Source organism: Anabrus simplex, chromosome 1 (genome assembly GCF_040414725.1).
Source record: "Anabrus simplex isolate iqAnaSimp1 chromosome 1, ASM4041472v1, whole genome shotgun sequence".
In the NCBI taxonomy this organism is placed as follows: Eukaryota; Metazoa; Arthropoda; class Insecta; order Orthoptera; family Tettigoniidae; genus Anabrus; species Anabrus simplex.
Genome location: NC_090265.1, coordinates 1,099,172,891 through 1,099,194,777, shown reverse-complemented (window position 1 = coordinate 1,099,194,777; position 21,887 = coordinate 1,099,172,891). Strand labels below are relative to the sequence as shown.

Here is a 21,887-nt window from a genome sequence, read left to right as displayed (position 1 = left end):
ATAATTTATGAGGAAGCTGATCATTATATTGTGCGGATAAATTACAAGGAAGAACGACCCTTCGTTTGAAACGTCGGCAAGGGTTGGCATATAATCATCCCGGATAACAAATGATAATAATCAAAAATAGGATTATAATTGAAATTAATGATAATAATAAATTAATTGATGGTAGTCACAGAATATGATAATGATCAGATAAAGAATGGTAATGATATTATTTAATAATCATAGGAGGATATGATAGGGACAGTCGTCCTGTGTCGAACTGCTCAGAACCAGATGTTGGGTTTTCACGGGGAGATTGTTAGCGGTAGATACGTAAATAACCCACGGACGGCACATGTCTTCAGGGTCAGAGCATAGTAATGAACCTTTCCATACATCTTGTCGTATTGACAAGTGTAAATATTGAAATAGGCTTTGAGTTAATGAACTCTACCTGGTGTGTTTGTGAATCTGGAAATAATAGGCTAGAGTTTGTCCGTATTATAAATTCCCGTTTTTTCGAGGCGATAACATTTCCACGGTGGGTGTCCGGCTCACCAGAATGTACATACCGGAAGTGTCTCATGTCCAAACGGAACGAGGAGACGACAGTAAAAAGTTACTGTCGTGCCTTCGTCTCCGAAAGAAGATCTCCAGCGGTGAAACGTCCAATCATACGGATGTGAATTCGATCCCCAGTAACCAATTGGGGCGAATTCACCAGATGTTTTACACTACCAGAGTAGTGAGGTAAAATCCAAGTATTATGTCATTTATTTTTCAGGATGAAAGTGTCCCAATGTAAAATTGTCATCATGTGTAGTATGCAAAATAAGTGAATAAATTGCTCCTCATTGCAATTTCAATAGGAAACAGTTTCCATATCTTTTCATTGTAGTTAGTCCAGTATGCCCATGGAATTTAAGTTGTCACTTCCCAGTCCTATTGTGGAGTCAAAAATTTGTATCCATGAATGAGTCGTCCCCCGTAACCTTAATTTGCATGCCCCGTTCATCCCTGTGTTCATTTGATGCGCCGATATATTTTTTTTTGATTTTCTTTATATAAATTTTTTTTATCGTTTTCGAACTGATCACCCCTGAGATAAATGCTTGTCTGGGACTCAGGAAGTGAGCGGGTGCAGTACGTAGGGTGGAGACGTCCATCTCAGGTACTGATAGGCTAGAATTTTAGGAGCACCATACCACTCCTCAGATCCCATGTTAAGCAAAGATATTTACCATAACGATACTCTGAGATCATCTGAGTTGCCGGAGAATTTTAATACGCCTCTACTGGACGCAGTAAGGTGCACTATAACAGAAAACCAAACAAGAATGTAATCCTCCTTCTACATGCCATGCAGTAGGAACAATAGCAGCCAGTGGGAAACCAGATATGGCGGAAGACTACAATGGGACTAAAGGTGCCGTGGACACTTTCGATGAAATGTCAACAGTGATTTCCTCTTCAAGAAAAACGAGAAGATGGCAAATGTGTATCTTTTATAGTATGATTAATACAACACTTGCCAACAGATACATTATGTGCATATGATGGTTCAAAAAGGCCAAAAGCCACTTTCAAGGCAAGAGTTTGCAAAGGTTATATCCAAAATGCTAATGGCTCCAAAGCTGCAAGAGAGACTTCAGACACCAACTTCGAGGTGCAGCCTGAAGAGGACCATTGCTGAAATTCTTGGAAAAGATGGCATTCCTGAGGAGCCTCAACCAGGTACTGCTGAAGGAAGAAAAATGTTTGCGTTTTATCCATCAAAGAAAAGAAGAATGACCCAATTCTTTTGTAAGATACGCCGAAGTGCATGTGTCTTGATCATGAGGCAAAACAGTGCACTAAATGTGCCTATTGAAGAAAAACTGACCAGAGTGTATTGTCATCACTATGTGTGATAGTTTTAAGTATAATATTCTGTATTGCATGTAAAATATTGGGCGTATGCTCATTAAAGTGCTTTTCTTGTTGGTAGTCTGACAGATGAAAGTTTATGATTAGTGTTACGCTGGAGGGACTTTATGATTCTAGGGTTAAATATGCCACAATAAAAAATACAATTGGTGACAGTGTTTTGAGGAAATCTATATTTTTTATAACATACACTGGCAGACAAAAAATTGGATCACTTTCAATTAAGAGTCTTGCTTTTTCTTCATTCCTACAACATATTATTATAAAATGTTAACCAGTGCTCTGCATACTTTATGCTGATTATCAAAGTTCTTTCTTTAAGTTTATCCAAAAAGTTCTTAGATGCTGTAATTTACAAAAATGTCATTACCTTAAATTAATACTGCCTGGTGGCCATGATCGTCAAAGCGTTGAAGTCCAAATCATCTGACACTATGGTTAGCCGGTTCGAGTCCCGCTGGTCGAAAAAAATTCACCATCAGAACGTTGGCTGGCAGGGTAGGAGAGGTGGTGGTATACAATTTCTAATCACTAGATTGCGTGCCAAAAGCCTAGATTAAATTCCAAACCTCTCCGCAGTGCTCATCTGGAGTGAGAACATATGACACTGTTGATGGTGATTAGTCCGTCGGATGGGGACGTTAAGCCTAGAGTATGCCCCTTGGTGCTATTCGACAGGAGTAGGCTATGTGCCAGCACATTGTTTCACCCTCTTCCTTCCTGCTATCGTACATCACGTCATTCATTTCAATCTCATTAACTCCTCTGATGAGGTTGATGTCAGGAAGGGCATCTGGTCATAAAAACACACCACGACAGATTCATCTCACCTCATACCCGACCCCATAGAGAAATGGTACAAGGGTTGGACAAACAAATAAATTGAGCAAACTTATGAACATACCACTGAAAATTTTCTTGACAGCACTCTACACTTATCTTGCCTTAGTATCGGGTGTTACCACCCCTGGCGATGATTACAGAATTCATCCTTTGCAGCATGCTAGCTAGAAGGTCCTGGATCGAATTTCATCTTATTCCCGTATTGAACTGAGAACGTAAGAGAGGTAACTTAAAGGATCCACCTTTTAAATACAAAAAGAATGTTATAATGGTTAAGTTACAACATTTTACTTGGGACTAGTTTCAACACTGTTGTGCATCATCTTCAGCCAAAATATGAGAACAGGTATGGACTCATATATACATACATATACAGTACACAAAATACTGCATTATAACATTATGCTTAAATATGATTAAATGCAGAATATAATGAAACAGTAAATTAATTTTTCAATCACAAGTTCAGAACTTGACAGTCATTATCGGAACAAACTCTTTATTCAATGAAAATATTCACTATACTTCTATACTATACAGCACATGAAATGGCAAGTGAATTAAAATAGCAATTTGATTATAAAATCACGAGTTAAGAACTTAACAATCACAGTTTGTAACACATAAAACTTAATTTGTCTTTTAAGTCCAAGCTGAACTTGGTAGTCTAGGGTTCGACTTTTGAATCACAATTTTCATTTTATTATGATATCATTTTTTGACTAGAAGTATAGTGACTATTTTCAACCAGAAGTACAACATTCAATTTGCATAAGATGTTCCTCTGAGAGCTTTGAAGTCAGTGTTAAATCACGGCTGTGCTGTTGCATGTGGTTTAATGCTTAATGTTGTAACATAACATGTAAGGTGGAGACCATGTTATGAACCAAGGTCCTTAAGAAGTTTGCAGTTCAATGCGCGACCTCGGGTGGCATATGCTGTGGACCTTTAAGTTACCTCTCTTACACTCTTCCAGTAGTACTGTCCGCATTTCTTTGAGGGCGTCAAAGCTGCAATGCCAGACATTTCGGCCAAGCATATCCCACAGGTGTTCTATAAGACTGAGGTCTGGACTGAGAGCTGGCTGGTCAAGGGTTCTTATCCTGATGCCGCATAGATATTCCGTCATGCAGCAAGCGTCTTGGGGGCATGTATTATTATGCATCAGGATGATAGTTTCACCAACTAAGGTAGCATAGGGAATTCATGCTCTGCTCACACCTCTATGATGTAACGGTGTGCATTCAGTGCACCTCAATCGATGAAAGGAAGTTTTGTCTGGGCCTCAAAGCTGATACCGGCCCATACCATGATGGAGCCACCCCCAAATGGAAATATGAAAGTGAAATTGAAGAAAAATGTTCACACACTGATAATCCATTAATATCTTCCATCTCAGTATCGTACAACTTAAAAGATTTTATTGCTAGTCGATGTAATAAAATTGAGTGCCTAGCACTTAGGGGTGGAAAGTGGCTTTGTGAGTTTATTTATGATTTCTAAACATCATATTCTTCTATAAAACTGCAGATTGCACATTATAAACCACCTTAGTGTAAGAATTAATGTCATTAATGGAACAGTTCCCTCTAATAATATTGGTGTTTAACAATTACAATTTCATTTTTACAAAGTGATCCTTTTTTTTGTCTGATACCCTCAAAATAATAAAATTATAAATTTTTTATTTTATTTAATGAAAAGAATGCGAGTATTGAAACTTAAAATATATACTGGTAAGTTATAGAATGTCAGAAAAATTTTATCAACCCATCTCTAAAATAAAGTGATCTTACTGTAGATCTCACTGCTGGAATGGAATGCTTTCCTATTTTTTTTGATCATCAATAATACTACTGAAAAATAATCAATATTTGTGTTCTTATGCATGCTGAAAGAGAAAAAATAAAAAACTTATATTGCCTTTCTATTTCCAGTTATAATGAATAATACTCACCCTTGGTACTTGGTATATACCACGGAGCACACTCTTGCTTCAGATGAGTAATACTGGTAAGTTTATCTTTATCGACAGAGTATTTACAGATGAGGTCATCAGCAAACTCAGATATACCGTGATTTTTTATTTCCAATTCTGCAATGAACACCTTATCTGGACACTTTGCAACACATACCTGCAAATGAGAGTGAGGTATGAGGTTAGAGATTACACTTTCCCCACCAAAACAAGATCTGTCAAAATGGCCTGCACAATTAGTGTCAATGTCTACTCTCCTAATGAATGTAGAAAGCAGGAATGAGCTAGAGCTTGCCAGAAATTGAAACAGGAACTGGTGGTGGTGGTGGTGGTGGTGGTGGTGGTGGTGGTGGTGGTGGTGGTGGTGGTGGTGGTGGTGGTGGTGGTGGTGGTGGTGGTGGTGGTGGTTTTTTTTTTTTGTTTTAAGAGGAAGTTCAACTAGGTAATCATCCTCTCTGGACAAATTAAATGGAAACAAAAATTAAAATAAAATAAATCTATTTACTTCTGGTTGAGTGTTATTTGGACAAGAAGAAGAAACCAGTCAAAAGGTACCTTCGACCAGATACTCATACCTCCTCTGCATCCTTACTCATGATCATTTTCATCATTTCCATTTCCCCTTGTCCAACTGCTGCCCGGTAGGGATATTGACAGCATTTCTCCTCCGTTGCCTCTCCTTCTACCACTCCTCTTCAGTAATTGTTTTCCAGTCCAGTTTTCTTTTTCTTTTACAATGTCCTTATTAGCCTACAACCCCATAATACCTTCATAACAATATAAAGAAATCTATAACCTTTATTTACAGCCTCATTAATGTGATCATCCTAATGAAGATATTTCCTTATTTTAACACCTAGGTACTTTCAGAAATCCCCCATGAGGTACTTTTACTCCATCAACACAGTAATTAAAACTAAGAGGACTTCGAAATTTGGTGAAACTTACAACCTGACTTTACACCCCATTTACCACCACACCTTTGTCTGCTGTCCATCTCGAGCTCTGTAGAATTCTTTTTTGCAGTCACTCACAATCCTATAACTTACCGTATTTACTCATGTAATTTTCCCTGATTTTCAGAATGAACATTTGAAAAAAAAATTAAATAATCGCATATGTCTCCTCCTTACTTTATTTATGGTTTCCACTAGTTGCGAATCATGGACTCATCTCGTCTTTGTGATTCATGCCAATGTACGGATCGGGAACTAGTTTGGAAATTCCAGTTCACGTTTCCCGTGCTAGGAGAGGAAGAAGTGACTGATTACTCAACCTTCCAGCGCCTGGGGCCAGAACACACCTGTGACCGCTAGCCATAACTCGCCCTCGTTATCAACCGTGACTCGCACACGTTCAGTAATCACTTTCAACAGTTTTCTTACATGTCAATTGTTGGGCGAAGTGTTTGTTAGTGACGTGTTGGGAAAGAAAATAACAGTAGTTACACACACAATTGAAACTGCCTGTAATAGAATTTGCCAAAAATAACGGCAATTGTGCTGCATCTCTTGAATTTTCTGTAGGTAGCACCAACACACATGCGTTACTGGCGGAAGCAGAAAGAAGAATTACAGAGCATTTACCAGATCCCACACATCCTCAACTATGGTGGTAACTATTCTTATGTTGTTGGTGCTAACGTGAAAAATTACGACCCCCTTCTTACCCTCCTCCTTCCCTTCTACTTTCCTCAATAACACTCTAACCTGGTCCCCTTTCCTCCACACACTTTCTTCACATGCCTAACAATGGAGTCCCCACGTGACCAGAACCCCTTCCACCTCATTAGATCCCCTCCCCATCTGGTATCCTTCATCTCCCCTGATTGCTGGAGAACCTACTTCCTCCTCCTTTTTTCTCCCTCTTATAAATGTGTTCTACCTCTCTCTTTCTATCCTCTACTCTAATGTTTCTCTTTCCTACCTTTCCCTTTTCTCTTATCTCTCCCCTCCTCTGTAACACTTCCCTGTTCCTCACCTTCCTGCTCCAGTTCTACCAGCAGTGACTCATAGTGACTCCTCACCGATACCTCTCCTGAACTCTCCCACTGACTAGACCCATTAACCCTCAATTTTCTTCCCTTTATAAAACATTAGTTCACCTGTCTTCCACAACTCCTCTTCCTTCCCCTCCCTCTTGTCTACTTATGAGACCTACGTTCATTCCTTTCCTCCATTAAAAGCCTAATTATGTCCCTCAAACACTCTAACTCTTCCCTGATACTCCTGAATCCCCAGTCACACGAGTAGTCCCTGCATCTGCATTCCTCAGCTGTTCTTTCACAACTCTCCTTAGTGAATTGTTCAGATTGGTAGAACTCCAGCATGCAGTCAGCAGGCTACTTTGCTAGGTGCAATATGATCATTTATTTTTTGTTGTTATCAGCTTAGTTACTTTCTGTGACCTGTTCTCAGGTACAGAAGCACTCTTTCTTGAATGCACATGTCCTGGCTAGAGACAAATATATGTCAGGGATGCCTGGCATTAAGTCTCTCAAAGGCATGCACTCCTACTGCGGGGGCACTGTTTCATGTCAGACTATTGGCCTAAGCAAGGACACAGTTTGGAAGTTGTTACTGTTCAGCAGTTGATATTGAAATTGATCTGCCTTGAATTACGGGAGTGGTGCCATATTCTGTTAATTTCAGCCAACAGCAGTGGGACTTGCCTCAAGAAGTATGTAAAATGTCACACATCATACGTGTTGTTTGTCTTTTCCTTAGTCCTGCTTCTTGATATGGGGTCAGGGATGAGGTGACATGAATTTATTTGGCATGTTTTTTTATAGCTGGATTCCCTTCCTAATGCCAACCTCAGCTTAGGAGCTAATAAAGATTAAATGAATGATGGTGAATGAAAACTGGATAAGGTGGTGGAAGGTATCAGCACTCTTGAATGGTCTGGCTAGAAACAAAACCCATTGGTCTAATACGTCAGGAGGCTATGTATTGGAACTTTCCCCACATTTGCCTGAAAGTGAAAATGGGAAATGACAGACAACCATTCTCAGGACAGTTGCCAGTTGGGTTTGAACCCATATGTCTCTCAAATGCAATGCTTGGCTCCATAGTTGTAATGTGTTAACACGCACGACCACTCCACTCGATTCGCACAATTTACGATATTAGGTTATTTTCTAGGGGTGGGTTGATGGACTCCTACCATTCGTAATGAATACATCACTCTCCTACGAGTTCTTTGCATCTTTTACCACTTGCTATAATCTTATTTATGCTGCAGACTGCTTACTGGAGTTTTGCTATTCACAACTCCTGAAAGAAAATACACTTGCATGGTCAGAAGAGCACATAAAATGAAGTAATCATATCCTGTCTTCTAAATTGTAATCCCATGACCAAACTGAAATAATTACAAGATTCTTAAACAAAGTGGATACTGATGTGTTTAATCACGATCTTTGTAACCTTTATAAGTATTGCCTCATGTTCTGTTGCCTAAATTGAGTAGAGACAGATAGGAACAAGAAAGAAACACATAAAAGGATGAACACAATGGCAGATTAGTGTGAAAAGACAGAACAACAGAAATATCAATCAGTCATCAATGATCTGCATATAGGACTGTCACCCAGGTGCCAGATACCCTATCAATTGTTTACCTAGTCTTTTCTTAAATATTTCCAAAGAACTTAAAAAAATTTAAGAATATTTCCCTCGATAAATTGCTACTTGCTTCACGTTGCACCGACACAGATAGGTCTTATGGCAACGATGGGATAGGAAAGGCCTAGGACTTGGAAGGAAGCGGCCGTGGCCTTAATTAAGGTACAATCCCAGCATTTGCCTGGTGTGAAAATGGGAGACCACGGAAAACCACCTTCAGGGCTGCCGACAGTGGAATTCGAACCCACTATCTCCTGGATGCAAGCTCACAGCCGCGTGCCCCTAACCGCACGGCCAACTCACCTTGATACATTATTCCAATTCCTTACTCCCCAATTTGTCCTCTTGAATTCCAACTTTTTCTTCATAATATGATCTTTCCTACATTTTAAAAGTTCCATTCAAGCTTATTTATCCACTAATGTCATTCCAAGGCATCTTTCCAATGACAGCTCAAAGCATGCCACTCAGTTGAGCAGCTCTCAGGTCTTCCCCGCCCAAAGTTTGTAACATTTCTGTAACACTACTCTTTTGTCGGAAATCACCAAGAACATATTGTGCTGCTTTCCTTTGAATCTTTTCCTATTCTCATATTCTCCCATTCTCGTGAGTCCAATACGCTAGGACCACACTCTAATTGCAGTCCTACCAGAGACCTAATTGCCCTCTCCTTTACATCTTTACTACAGTCCCTAAATACCCTCATAACCATGTGTATCTTTTATTTACAAGGGATCTGAAAAGATTATGTGTGAAAGGAATTATACCACAGAGATGTTGTTCAGAGTAACTGGTGCTGCCAAGTAAGTCAACAATCAAAGACATTTTACCCAAGATTGATGACGAAGATAGTGATGAATGAGCATTGTAAGAACTTGTACAATATAACCTGCACAATTATTATAAACTAGCAGTTACCCGTGGCTTTGCACGCGTGAATTTCGTCATCTAATAAAAGTAATCGTTCCTCGGTACTGTACTAAGACATTATCTGAAAATCCCTAAAGAATAAAAACTCACCGAAGAATTGAGTTTCATTTACCCCAGAAAATCTTTGTAAACCACGTTTGTTCTATTGCCTTTTTGGTTCTAAGATGCGACTTAGAACTGTAGACGTGAGAAATAGTCTTCTCTCAAGTCGAAAAAAAAATGCTAATTTTTAAAGGAGATTCGAAATACCTATTTCCACGTCAGTAACATCTTCAGTTTCTGAGATATTATTATTCCCACAAAATTAATTCAACCCCTTTATCAGCCCTACCCCCACCCCCAATCCACCTACAGTAAGTAGATTTTAAGAGAACAAAAAAAATACATATTTCTTTATTTTTAAAGGAGATTCCAAATACTAATTTTCACGTTTATAACATCTTCAGTTTTTGAGATGCAAGTATCCTTGTAAAAAGTAATCAGTAGATTTTCCTAAAACAAAAGAATTGTGTTTCTTTATTTCTAAAGGAGACTACAAATACCAATTTTCACGTCTGTAAAATCTTCAATTTTTGAGAGAATTCCACTCCCTTTTCAGTCCTTTTTAACCCCTCTCTTAGGTGGTTTTCTTTTTTCCAGAAACAAAAAATATGTGGTTCTTTATTTTTAAAAGATTAAAAATACAAATTTACATGTCTGTAACATATTAAGTGTTGATATGTGCTACCGATATGCTCATTTTAAAAATCCAACCCCTTTTTCAGTTCCCCTTAAGTGGATTTTCCGAAAACAAATTACCTGTGTTTCTTTACTTTCACAGGACATTCCAAGTACCAATTTTCACATGTAGAATGTAACCTTTCTGAGAAATACTGTAGATATACATAGTCTTTTAAAAAACTCACCCCCTTTGTCCATGCCGTTCACTCCTATTAAACTGGATTTTCCGAAAATGAAAAATGTGTTTATTTTTAAAGAAGATTCCAAATACCAATTTTAACATCTGTAACATCTTCAGTTGTATGATCCCGCCCGTATGTCCTACCCTACAGTTTTCTTTCCCAAACAATAAGTCATAATATGTTTACCGTACCGATTGGGAACGAACTTTGACTTAAACGGCATTCAGAGTGTCGCAGTTCATCTCAGCTACCCCAAAGACTATGAATTTATCACTAATATCATCATTTTCGGATTTTTAAGTTTAGGGGTGCTAGGGGTTTCTTGCCCCTACAGTAATTTTTCCAGATAGTAAGTTATATGAGTATCAAATTTGGTTGAGAGCTATGCTGGAACATACACACATTCACCCGTAATCTCTGTAATTTGCAACATTTTCTCACCTTCTCACCCCCTGCGCCATGGGGACAGAACTTGAACGTTTCATTTTTATATAATTATATAGAAGATAAAAGTAGAAATAAGTTTTAAGGAACACATCATAATCTTCACATACTGTTGGACAGGCAACCCACTGATCGGACTTGTCTCGTGGTCTGCTTATCTTCCCCTATTTTATTTTTCACCCCTTAGTGCTGAACTACCAATCAGATTTAGTTCAAACCACTTCATAATCCCTCTCAGATGTAATAAGAACAAACTGTGAAAATTTCCGCGAAATCGGTGCAGTAGTTTTTGAATCTATTAGCTTCAAACATACCAACATCCAATTTTATATATATAGATATAGAAGATAAAAGCAGAAATAAGTTTTAAGGAACACATCATAATCTCCACATACTGTTGGGTAGGCAACCTGCTGATCGGACTTGTCTTGCGGTTTGCTTATCTTCCCCTATTTTATTTTTCACCATTTAGTGCCGAACTACCAATTAGATTTCATTCAAACCACTTTATAGTCCCTCTCAGATGTAATAAGAACTAACTTGTGAAAATTTCAGTGAAATTGCTCCAGTAGTTTTTGAGTCTATTAGCTTCAAACATACCAACATCCAATTTTATATATTTAGATTTAATATTTTTAAATAAAAAATGCTGTTTATTTGGGGTGTCGACCTAAGAAGATCTTCTGCCCCTAATTTAATATTTAATATTTAAAATTTTAGTGCTACTTTGTCTTCATTTTTCAATCTTCTTGTTAGAACTAGCTCACGAGACTGTCTATTATGACCTAAGGAATTCATTGCTTTTTAAAAATAGTCACCTGAGTGAAGATTATTTGTTTCATTGCAATGTATTTTACATAATAAATCCAATTAATCGGTTTTACTTTATGTTCGACTCATTGGCTGAATGGTCAGTATTGAGGCCTTCGGTTCAGAGGGTCCCGTGTTCGATTCACGGCCAGGTCGGAGATTTTAATCGTGTCTGATTAATTCTTTTGGCTTGAGGACTGGGTGTTTGTTCCAACACTTCCCTCTTCATATTCAGACAACACACCACACTACCAACCACTACAGGAACATGCAATATGATTACCTCCCTCCAAAGGGTTGGCGTCAGGAAGGGCACCCGGCAGTAAAACAGGGCCAAATTCACATGTGAAACACTTGCGACCCCACAAGTGTGGGACAAAGTGCTAGAAAAAGAAAAAGAATCGGTTTTACTTTATCATTTACCTCTCAAAAACTCAACCTGGAAAAACAGCATTACCAACCATTGTCAATAATATTATTTGCTTTACATACTGCGCCCTGGTGGGGGTGTGATAAGCGTCATGCAATTATAATTAGTTATGGAGGAATATATATTTCATTTTCAGAAGCAAGAAGATCTTACTGTACATACAGTAAGGGCAGGCCAGGCCGAGATGGCAGGTTTCACCATACCACAGACTGTTGTCTCCATTGAGATTAACAAAAACAATGAACAGCAGAATTAGAATTCTCAGAAATCGTGACGAGGGGGAAAGAGAAAGGCACAAGTTGTTGACTAGTTGCGGAAGGTTTTCATAGCCCCGAGCAGAATAGGTAGTGACAAGAGCGCAGAGAGCCGGGTGCAAATTTCTGAGAAATGATGGCGGGGTATCTCCATGTAACTAGCGGGAGTTGAACGCGGGGTTGGCACTGGAAGAAAAAAATATGAGCCTTCCCGGTCACGTGGTTTAGGTGGACCAATGGAAAAATTCACTTGACCAAAGCAAGGCGACAACTTCGTATTGTAAGAAGCACTAGCGAGGCTAACTCCGTGGATTAAACTGATAGAAGGAAGTGAATTATCAATTCAGAATAAAGTGGAATTTAGGAGCCTTATTATATCATAAAACTTATAAAAAGTTAATAATTGCGGGAGATTGCATGGTGTAATTCTGAGAATTCATGGACGCTATTCGTTGATTGGCTGAAGGCAAAGGAAGCCACAAAAGAGCGCCCGGGATACGGCAGCTAAATTCGCGAATATATCCATTACCAGCGAACGATAATAGTTGAGAATTGATATAGAGCCTTTGAGAACATAATTACATCATTGGATCATATATTAAAGCCACGGGCCAAACCGCAAAGTGTCGTATGAAGATATCTGGACTGCGCGTCCCAAGATGAACTCCGATGAACTCGAAAGAGAGGGGATACAAGTATAAATATGAGGTCGTGGACAAGGACTGACAACTACTTCTGACAAAGTGTTCGGGCGGATACCACGCCCGGGGTGCGCAACTACTTTTGACAAAGCGTTCGAGCGGTCACCACGCCAGGGGTGCGTGACAACTTCTAATATTTTGTTCGAGCCGTGATTACGCCAGAGGTGCGTGTGTGTACTTACTCGTGGAGTAGGGTTCGAAGTATTATATTGTTACATAGTACAGTGATTCATGACGTGATGTAGCTCATATTACAGTCTTGAGCAGTATACTAGTATGAAGTGTTTCAAATAAACAGGACTCAGTAAAGCATAACTTACGGAGTGTGAGATTCTACCAACAGATTAGGAAGTGCGTTACATGAGAACGGTCACGAGTGTTTGTGTCACCTAGTAAACAGTCGATTCTAAACTGATACCTGGTCAGCTACACGAACGTGAGACCGGAAATTCAAGTGCGCGCACGGGCCGTTGTAAAGGGAATCCCGAGCTATCCCATGTTCCTAGTGTCCGGGAAAGGAATGAAGAATGTATATCTACATTAAGTGGGCTAGATACAAGGCCGAGAGTGTAAAATTTGGGAGCAGAATTTAGGGTGGAAATTATTCCAGAGTGCAACAGTTAATTTATTTGTTTTTATTCAAAATGTGTAAAGTTGAAAAGGGTCAAGGATTAATTCTTCAAGCTGGCATGAATACCAGTGGAATGCAGGGCTAAAGACTGGACGGGGCCTGTGCTTCTCGTCCGGTTTTAGCAGACTACAATGGCAGAGATGAGTAACCTTTTAAAATATTTGTAGATTGCTATCGTTAGGGGGAGGAAATCATATTATTTTATCATGGTAACTTGATTGTGAAACGAGCCGTTTCCGGCTCGTATAAATTCAAAGATAGATAGACAAAGGGACAAATGAATATGTACATGATTAGATCGAGCACTCATCATAATTTTGATTATTAAATAGAGTATAGTAGGGTTGAGTTGTTCATTCAAGTGCTTGAGTTGTTTGATATGATATGGACCACGTTTCACGTAAAGATAATGTTAATATTCATTTAGAAGTGCTTCCAAAGTGTTTTTCCGTTATCGGAACTTTTATAGATATTAAGGCATGTTGTTAAGATAATCCAGAGGTAGGATTGCCAAGTGATTTAAATTGTTGTGGGACGGAATGAAGTCCATTGATTTGTTTGTAAATATCGCGAAGTTCGCCAGTGGAGAAAATAATAATAATCTGTACAAGTGTCGAAGTAGTACATTAAAATTTGGTAATGTGTAAAGGCGTGTTTAATAATAATCTTTGAGAATAAAGGCACGGGCCTAGTTGGATAGAATGATTGCAAATTAAAGTAATTTAAATGTGGAGAACGCATGTGTCATGAATATTTAAGTTGGGCATTGAATCCGATTTTAACACTAATTGTTGATTTAACGTTTTTGGACTCCCTAATAATCATAAATAAATTTGGTAGAAACGAGATAGGCACTTTTATAATATGGTCACGCTATGTTTGAGGCCCAGAGTGATTTGAGCCAAAGGTGGAGATTTGGAGTTTTGTGGGACAGAAATCCGGCCCGAAATGAAAGTGAATTGTACTGATGTTGATGAAGAAATAGATGGATCTTAAGGCCTCCATAGAGGTTGTATTTCTATACCGGCGTATTGAGTGGCAGAATAGAGTCCACACACCGAGGGTTAATTAGTGAAAATGTTTTGAAGAGTTCCAATGGACAAATGGACTTCAAAATGGAAAAGGAAGGAATAATTTAACACTTGCAGAGATTGGAGGTATTTGCCCAACTGCGAGGTGTTATGGGATTTGAGAATTGTCTTAGGAGCATATGGTCTCCATGAATTAACGACAGTACGAAAATAAGGTTGCGGGTTCGAACACTATTATGTCCCGACCGATGTGAATTCGGATCTTGGTGATTTCTGTTTGGGAGAGAACGTATGTGACTAAATTATAAAGATGGGGAATAAAAATAAAGATTCTCGAGAGCATAAGAATATTAATAATAATAATAATAATAATAATAATAATAATAATAATAATAATAATAATATTCCAAGTAAATCATATCTGGATTGATTAGTGCCAAAATAAATCGGAATTTAAAAGGGGTTATGCGTTAAACATACTAAGAGTGGACTACCGTGTAACAGGCGAAATTAATTTTTTTAAATTAATAATAATAATAATAATAATAAATATATAAAAAACTACTTTTTTTGAAGAAGAATTTACTTTTTTTTAATATTTTGGACATAATAATGATGTTGGGACTTGAAATGAAAAATGTGAGATTTTTAACTAATAATAATAATAATAATAATAATAATAATAATAATAATAATAATAATAATAATAATAATAATAATGATGAGAATATTTGAAGAAGGAGAAGAAGAATAATCAAAGAAGCTACTTTTATTTATTTCAGATGAAAATAAAAATCGCGAAAAGTTGAAATATTATTCCGAGGATGATTACGGGTTACGATAATCATCATCTCCACAAATAATAATAATAATAATAATAATAATAATAATAATAATAATAATAATAATAATAATAATAATAATAATAATAATAATATTTAATAAAATATTTTTTAAATATTTATTTTTCTTATTATTTCGGATGCTGATGATGGATGATACTAGGGAAGTCAGCTGGCGAATTAACGTAATAATGTCAATTGGTTGTAAATAATAAGTTAATATGTGTAAAATGAAGGCAAATCCCTACATCTGGACCATTAGGTTAGAGTTCCTTTGTCGTATTCCTTCAACTAACGATTAGCATATCTTGGTTAGGAACCCGGGGAGAGTTTGTAGTTTCCCGGGTTGGTCTCATCTCAATCAAAGTGGAGGCGATAATATGGTCCATGTGATCGCGCCTACTTAGCCACCAGGTAATTGGTCCATGATCAAATATGGTCATGGTGTTAACGAAGGTAAATCTGATACCTTCAGATATCAACGGTTCTACCACCCAAATGGAAGGGTGGTCAAAAGTGATAAATATTATGTAATCATTTTTCAGGAATAATTTGCCAAATTACTGGCAAATCAAGGGTCAACAGATTTTGTTGTGTGTAAAAATTATTTTGTTTACTTAAATAAAATGCTCCTTTAGCATTTGCAAGGAAACAGTTCCAGGTTCTTGTTCTTGTAGAATAGTAAACCCTTGGTGACCGTTTAAATATCCGTCCCCATCCCTAGGATGGGGCCTTCATAATTTCCCTTTGATCTGAATATATATAATTTGTGTGTTTTTATGATGAGCCTTAAAGTTAAAGATTAGAGTGTCCCATTCAACCCTGTAGTACTGATTGGATGGCACCCTTACATTTAGTTTGAGATCTTATATCTCAAAAAAAAAAAATTTTATTGAGTATTAGTTGCGATGGATTCGGACCGTAACACTCCCTGAGATAAATGCTGGTTGGGACTCAGGCTTTGAGCGGGTACAATACCACTAACTAATTTTACAGTTTTTGGAGACGCCGAGGTACAAGAATTTAGTCCCGCATGAGTTCTTTTATGTGTCAATAAATCTACTGACATGAGGCTGACGTATTTGAGCACGTTCAAATACCACCAGACTGAGCCAGGATCGAACCTGCCAAGTTGGGTCAGAAGGCCAGCGCCTCAACCGTCTGAACCATTCAGCCCGGCATCAACAACTGTCAACTGGTAGAGATGCCACACAGAAAAGGTAACCTAGGAAAATGAGTAGTATCAACAAAAACTCACACTTATCAGGATATTACTGATGTGTCATGTAATTTATCCTTGTAAAGTTAATATGAATGGACTTCCAGAAAATGTCTGCAAACAGTGATGTATATAAAGTTGAAATATCAAAAGCTGATTTTTAAAACCATTTTATTCACCTCAAAAGTTGAAATTTTATTGATAATGCCCTTTTAGGAAAACACCACCGATATCTGCTTCCAGCTTCATGAGGATGGTGGCCATCAACACACAGTGAGTAGCCATCTTGACAGAACTTCAGTCTTGATGTGGGAAGTGTAGGATAACAAAGAAGCCAGATAAATAAAGGAAAAGGGAAGAAATATAAGACAAAGAGAAATACAGGTGGTAAAACACTAGGAACACAGGACAAATATAAAAGGAGAAAAGGATCCCAATGGGATAATATTTTCTTTCCAGCACTTTATCACATTAATAGAATATTATTATTTAATTTTGTCTAATAAAACATGTCAGCTGAGTCTACATAAAAGGCACTGTACAATATACTGTAAGCTCAATGTTGATCACATGAAAATCATTACATGCTCCCATTATTTATCTGAAATTTATGTTTATACAAGTATATAATTTGTTTAAAAACCACATTGTGTTGTTTAAATGGTTTCTTGTCTGGAATCTGTGAAAATCTGACCATTAAACCTGATTACGCTGGTCGCCAAGGGAAACTTCATCGATGTGTTATGTAGTATAAGCCCTTATTATTAATTATGAGTTCTTTGCCCCATCAGCCAGTTTACTATGTAACGTACTCCAAGTGTTTCAATGGGTTTCTTTTTAATAACATACCAGTCATTATTCATAATTCGAGTAGCTTTATGTAATATTAGTATCTTAGGTTATGAGTAATCCTGAAATAACAAGTGTGATTCCCAACTTTCTTATCAAAGCTTCTCAGAATTAAAGTGTGGGAAAATATGTACTGATAATATTCTAAAGTGTAACAGGTCAATCACAACCTTTGTAGCTTAAGAATGAACAATGATACACTGTAGTGACATGCCCTATGATCACAATTCAGATACAGTACGGTACACAAAATTATAATGTCTGCATTGTGGTGGATATTATCATGGAAAAAGAGGTGTAAACATCCATGAAAGTCCCTCTCGTCTACAAATATACCGAACTACTCTTTCAGCTACTGTCAGTCATCATAAATCTCCATCTGTTTGTACAACCACAACTTTCTGAAATTGACAACATTCCTCAAGAAAAAATACATTTTCACTCCGAGTTATGAGAATCGACGGACAAATTCACTCAGTTTACAGAAATAAATGATGTGGAATTCGATGCCCTCGTAAATGACTTTTCAGAATTTTTTAACACCAGCATTCATCTCTTGCCAGGTCCAAAACACCCTGTAATGAATTACTGTGAAGCAAGGAGAAACCATGACTGGAAAACCAAGGTAAAACATACAGCAAGTCTTCAATTCCTCAACATGCACCCAAGAGGGAACGCCAACAGAGGAAAAGCAAGTACGACTACAAGCTTACTGAATTCCAGTTCTACAATCAAATGAGAAAGGCTGTATATATGGTAATTAGGATCGACATCTGAAACTTGCAAGATTTCAGAAATATTTTATACTTATTCTGACATATTTTCGAAAGAATCCATACATAAGACCAGAATACCACCCTAAAATTAATTATGTACAGACATATAACCCTAAAATTTATAAAGGGGAAATTGCCATAGCTACACAGCGAATTGCAGTAGATACCACTCCTGGCCCTGATTGTGTTTTAGTAAGAATCATCAGGCGCTCCTGGCCCTGATCATGTTTTAGTAAGAATCATCAGGGATAACACACTGTGTAAAATCATACCAATCATCGCTTCAAGGATGCATTCGACCAGCGTAATACTCCAGTATTTGAAATGGGCCAGAACAGTGTTGATACATAAAAGAGGTGATGTTAAATGTCTGCTGAACTGGAAACCTATTATTATATCATCGTCTTGTTTTCTATGGTGTCGCTCAGGGTGGCTATATGGTCTATTATCAGAAGAATAATTGAAGGAGTACTAGATCAGCATTTGTGCTCCTTCATAAATTTCAGAATAGCTTTAATGATCAACCTGGATGCATCATAAACTCATCTGTCCTTCAAGAACATCTTAGGTCACCAAAAACTGAAAAGCAAGACGACACCGTTGTATTTCTTGATATAACAAGAGCCTTCAATAATATTGGACCCCAGTATCTCAAACATACTCTGAACACAAAGTCTATTCAATTTAAGCTGAAAGACCTTATCATTAACCTACAGTTGGATAACACCACATAGATTGAAACATCCATGGGGAAAACCAAACAGGTTAAACTGAAGAGACAGTTAATGCAAGGATCTCCACTATCTCCAGTGCTATACAATCTAGCCACTGATTTCATTTTTGATCAACTAACTGAAAAGAACCTTCCTCAGGAATACAGGAAACCACTTTCTCCAGAATAGTCCCCTCTGGGCTTAATGGGATTTGCTGATGTCACAGTTATTATTGGTAAAAGCACAGAGGCAGCTAATGAGCTAACATATATAGCCATTAGACCATTTCAAGAAATAAATGTACAGATTAATTCAAGTAAATGTACTGGTATTTGTCTCAAGAAAGGGAAGGTAGTTGACAAGGTGCTCCACATTCATGATGAGTTTGAAGTAAACGGCATTAAAGAATGAGATGAACTAAAGTATCTTGGTGTCTCCTTTAATGGTACACTCACTTTTGATTGTACATCATCTTTAAAAGATCTGGATGACAAGCTAGAAAAGCTAACAGCCACACCATTATTCAAATCAGATCAGAAATTTACTGTTTTAATTTTCAATTTGTCCTGCTCTTGTTTACACCTTTCAGACTGTGGAAAAACGGCAAGTTTGACTTAATTTTCTGCAGGTGGCCAATAAAACCATCAAAAGCTCCCCGAAAAATGTTCCACATCTATCCACAGACACATCTGATAGCACGCTGTGCTTTGATCTAAAATATGAGAGCACAAGTAACATTCTTTGCAGAGCCAGAAACATCTATATTTCAATAAAATGTGATCTGACAAGTGAAACTACACACTGTTTACAGGGTCTTACCATTACTGACGTGAATAGTTTCTAGAGTATAGAAAGCAGTCTCCCTAATCCAATAAAAATCCACCAAGAACTGAGGAATCAGGAACTGGAAGTGTGGTACTCTTTACCCCAGGAAGCGATCAGTGTGGATCTTTATAAGGAATATCCCTCTGCCAACAACTTAATTCGTCATCATCAAGGACTCTCATGCAGTGAAAGGTGAGATGCAATCAAAATGACATCAAATGTTTCTGCTGTATAGACTATTCTAGGCAGAACCTAGGACGGTAACCTCTGTCGCAGATATGTCAAGGGAGAAAGAAACACTGCCCCTATGGTGAAGTGCTGAGGAACTCACATCACCATAAAATAACATCTTTCATTGCAGAAGAACTCCAAAAGAATAAATAAATAAATAAATAAATAAGGAAAGAAAGAAAGAAAGAAAGAAAGAAAGAAATAACATACCTGTGGAGTATTACAGCTCAAAGGTTTGCTGATACTAGTTGGCCGCACACATTTTGTGATATCAAAATAGAACAAGTAGGGTTTGTCTGCAACTACTTCATCTACCCCACAGTGGTTCCCTTCATAGTCGATGGGGCTAATCAGACGAGCAGGATTACCATTGGAGAAGGCTACAATGCCCACTGCAACCCATGCCGCAATGAAGACCACAAATATCAGGAGACAGATGATATCTGTACAAGATCTTTTGTGGAGAGGACCATTGAATGTAGGATCATATTTAAAGGGTTTACCTGTGAACAAAACAATTTATGAATAGATTATCATCTATGATCATGAAATCAGTAACTAATTAGAAAGTATTGGTGGTGATTGTTGTTTTAAAAGGTAAAATAACCAGAAAATTAACTTTTCTGTACTCTGACTGAAGGAGGAAAAAACATGGAAAGAAACATGAAGGACTTCTTAACCTCACAAAAGTAATGCCACTGTACTTAGAAAAGAATTGTCCAAGGAAGGATGGACCAGAGAGATGGTTAAGAAGTAGACACCTATCACAAGCACTTGCCTCAGTGGATTAGTCCGAGGGTTTGGTTCTGGCTGAGGTGATTAAATTTTGTACGAGGGTCAAAAATCCTGGTAGACTACACCATGTCATTGTAGTTGACATGTTAAAGATCTTTCTCTGGTGGCATAGTCAGTGTCACCCAACAAAATTAATTTAACTCATAGCATTTTTCCAGTAAAATTACATTTCATTGCTAGATAGTAGCATAATCAGAATGTTGAAACTGGTGGGCAGGCTGCCAAGATGCAGCAGCCATAGCTAAGGTGGTTGTGGTGGTGCGTAGCACAAGTAAGTGGAACCATGGCAGGACTTTATTTTGAATCTTTACAGAATATTATAAATATTAGTACTCTTATTAATATTACACACATACAGCAACTGGGATTCTAATTTACCATATTTCCCAACTTTAAACATCCCTATGTGAGGGATTTCTTTATCAAAAAAAGAAAAGAAAGAAAGTCATTGTGTTCTTGCATTACCTTTTGACAAAAAATGCATACTATATACCCACTGTAGGAGAATGTTTGGTCAGTCATGCAAGCCAAATGTTAGCTGTTTAACACATTACAAAGTTCAAGTTCAACTCTAATGACTAAGACTTGAATTTTGATGAAATTTCATCTTTTTACCGGTAAGCCAGAAACATTGCTCCTTTAGTATTTACACCCTTTGTAAGAATTTAAGGGAAATGATTAACTTATAGTGATATTAGAGGGCCTTTTTGACATAAATATGTCTTATGGCTGGGATCATCCGAAAATTTGTGCAACGTGACGCGACAAAACGTGTGATGGAAGTGTAACCATAGCACCCCCTGTGGGTGGGGGCAGTAGAATAACACCCACGGTATCCCCTGCCTGTCGTAAGAGGCGACTAATAGGGGCCCCAGGGGTTCTGAACTTTGGAGCGTGGGTTGGCGACCACGGGGCCCTCAGCTGAGTCCTGCCAATGTTTCCACTTCCTTGTGCCAGGCTCCTCACCTTCATCTATCCTATCCGACCTCCCTTGGTCAACTCTTGTTCTTTTCCGACCCCGACGCTATTAGGTTTGCGAGGGCTAGGGAGTCTTTAATTTTCACGCCCTTCGTGGCCCTTGTCTTCCTTTGGCCGATATCTTCATTTTTCGCAGTGTCGGATCCCTTCCATTTTTCCCTCTGA

At 37.9% G+C, this 21,887-nt stretch overlaps 1 protein-coding gene across 1 annotated transcript in view; it reads right to left on the bottom strand.

The window, feature by feature from the left end:
• The window catches only part of Ctl2 (Choline transporter-like 2), a 248,674-nt gene that overhangs the window by 69,493 nt on the left and 157,294 nt on the right, over positions 1 to 21,887 (bottom strand). Inside the window, exons 2-3 of the mRNA XM_067137298.2 lie at positions 20,160 to 20,452; positions 4,715 to 4,892 (exon numbers count right to left, since the gene is read on the bottom strand). Coding sequence (XP_066993399.2) covers positions 4,715 to 4,892; positions 20,160 to 20,452 — 471 coding nt within the window. The remainder of the gene's footprint in view (positions 1 to 4,714; positions 4,893 to 20,159; positions 20,453 to 21,887) is intronic.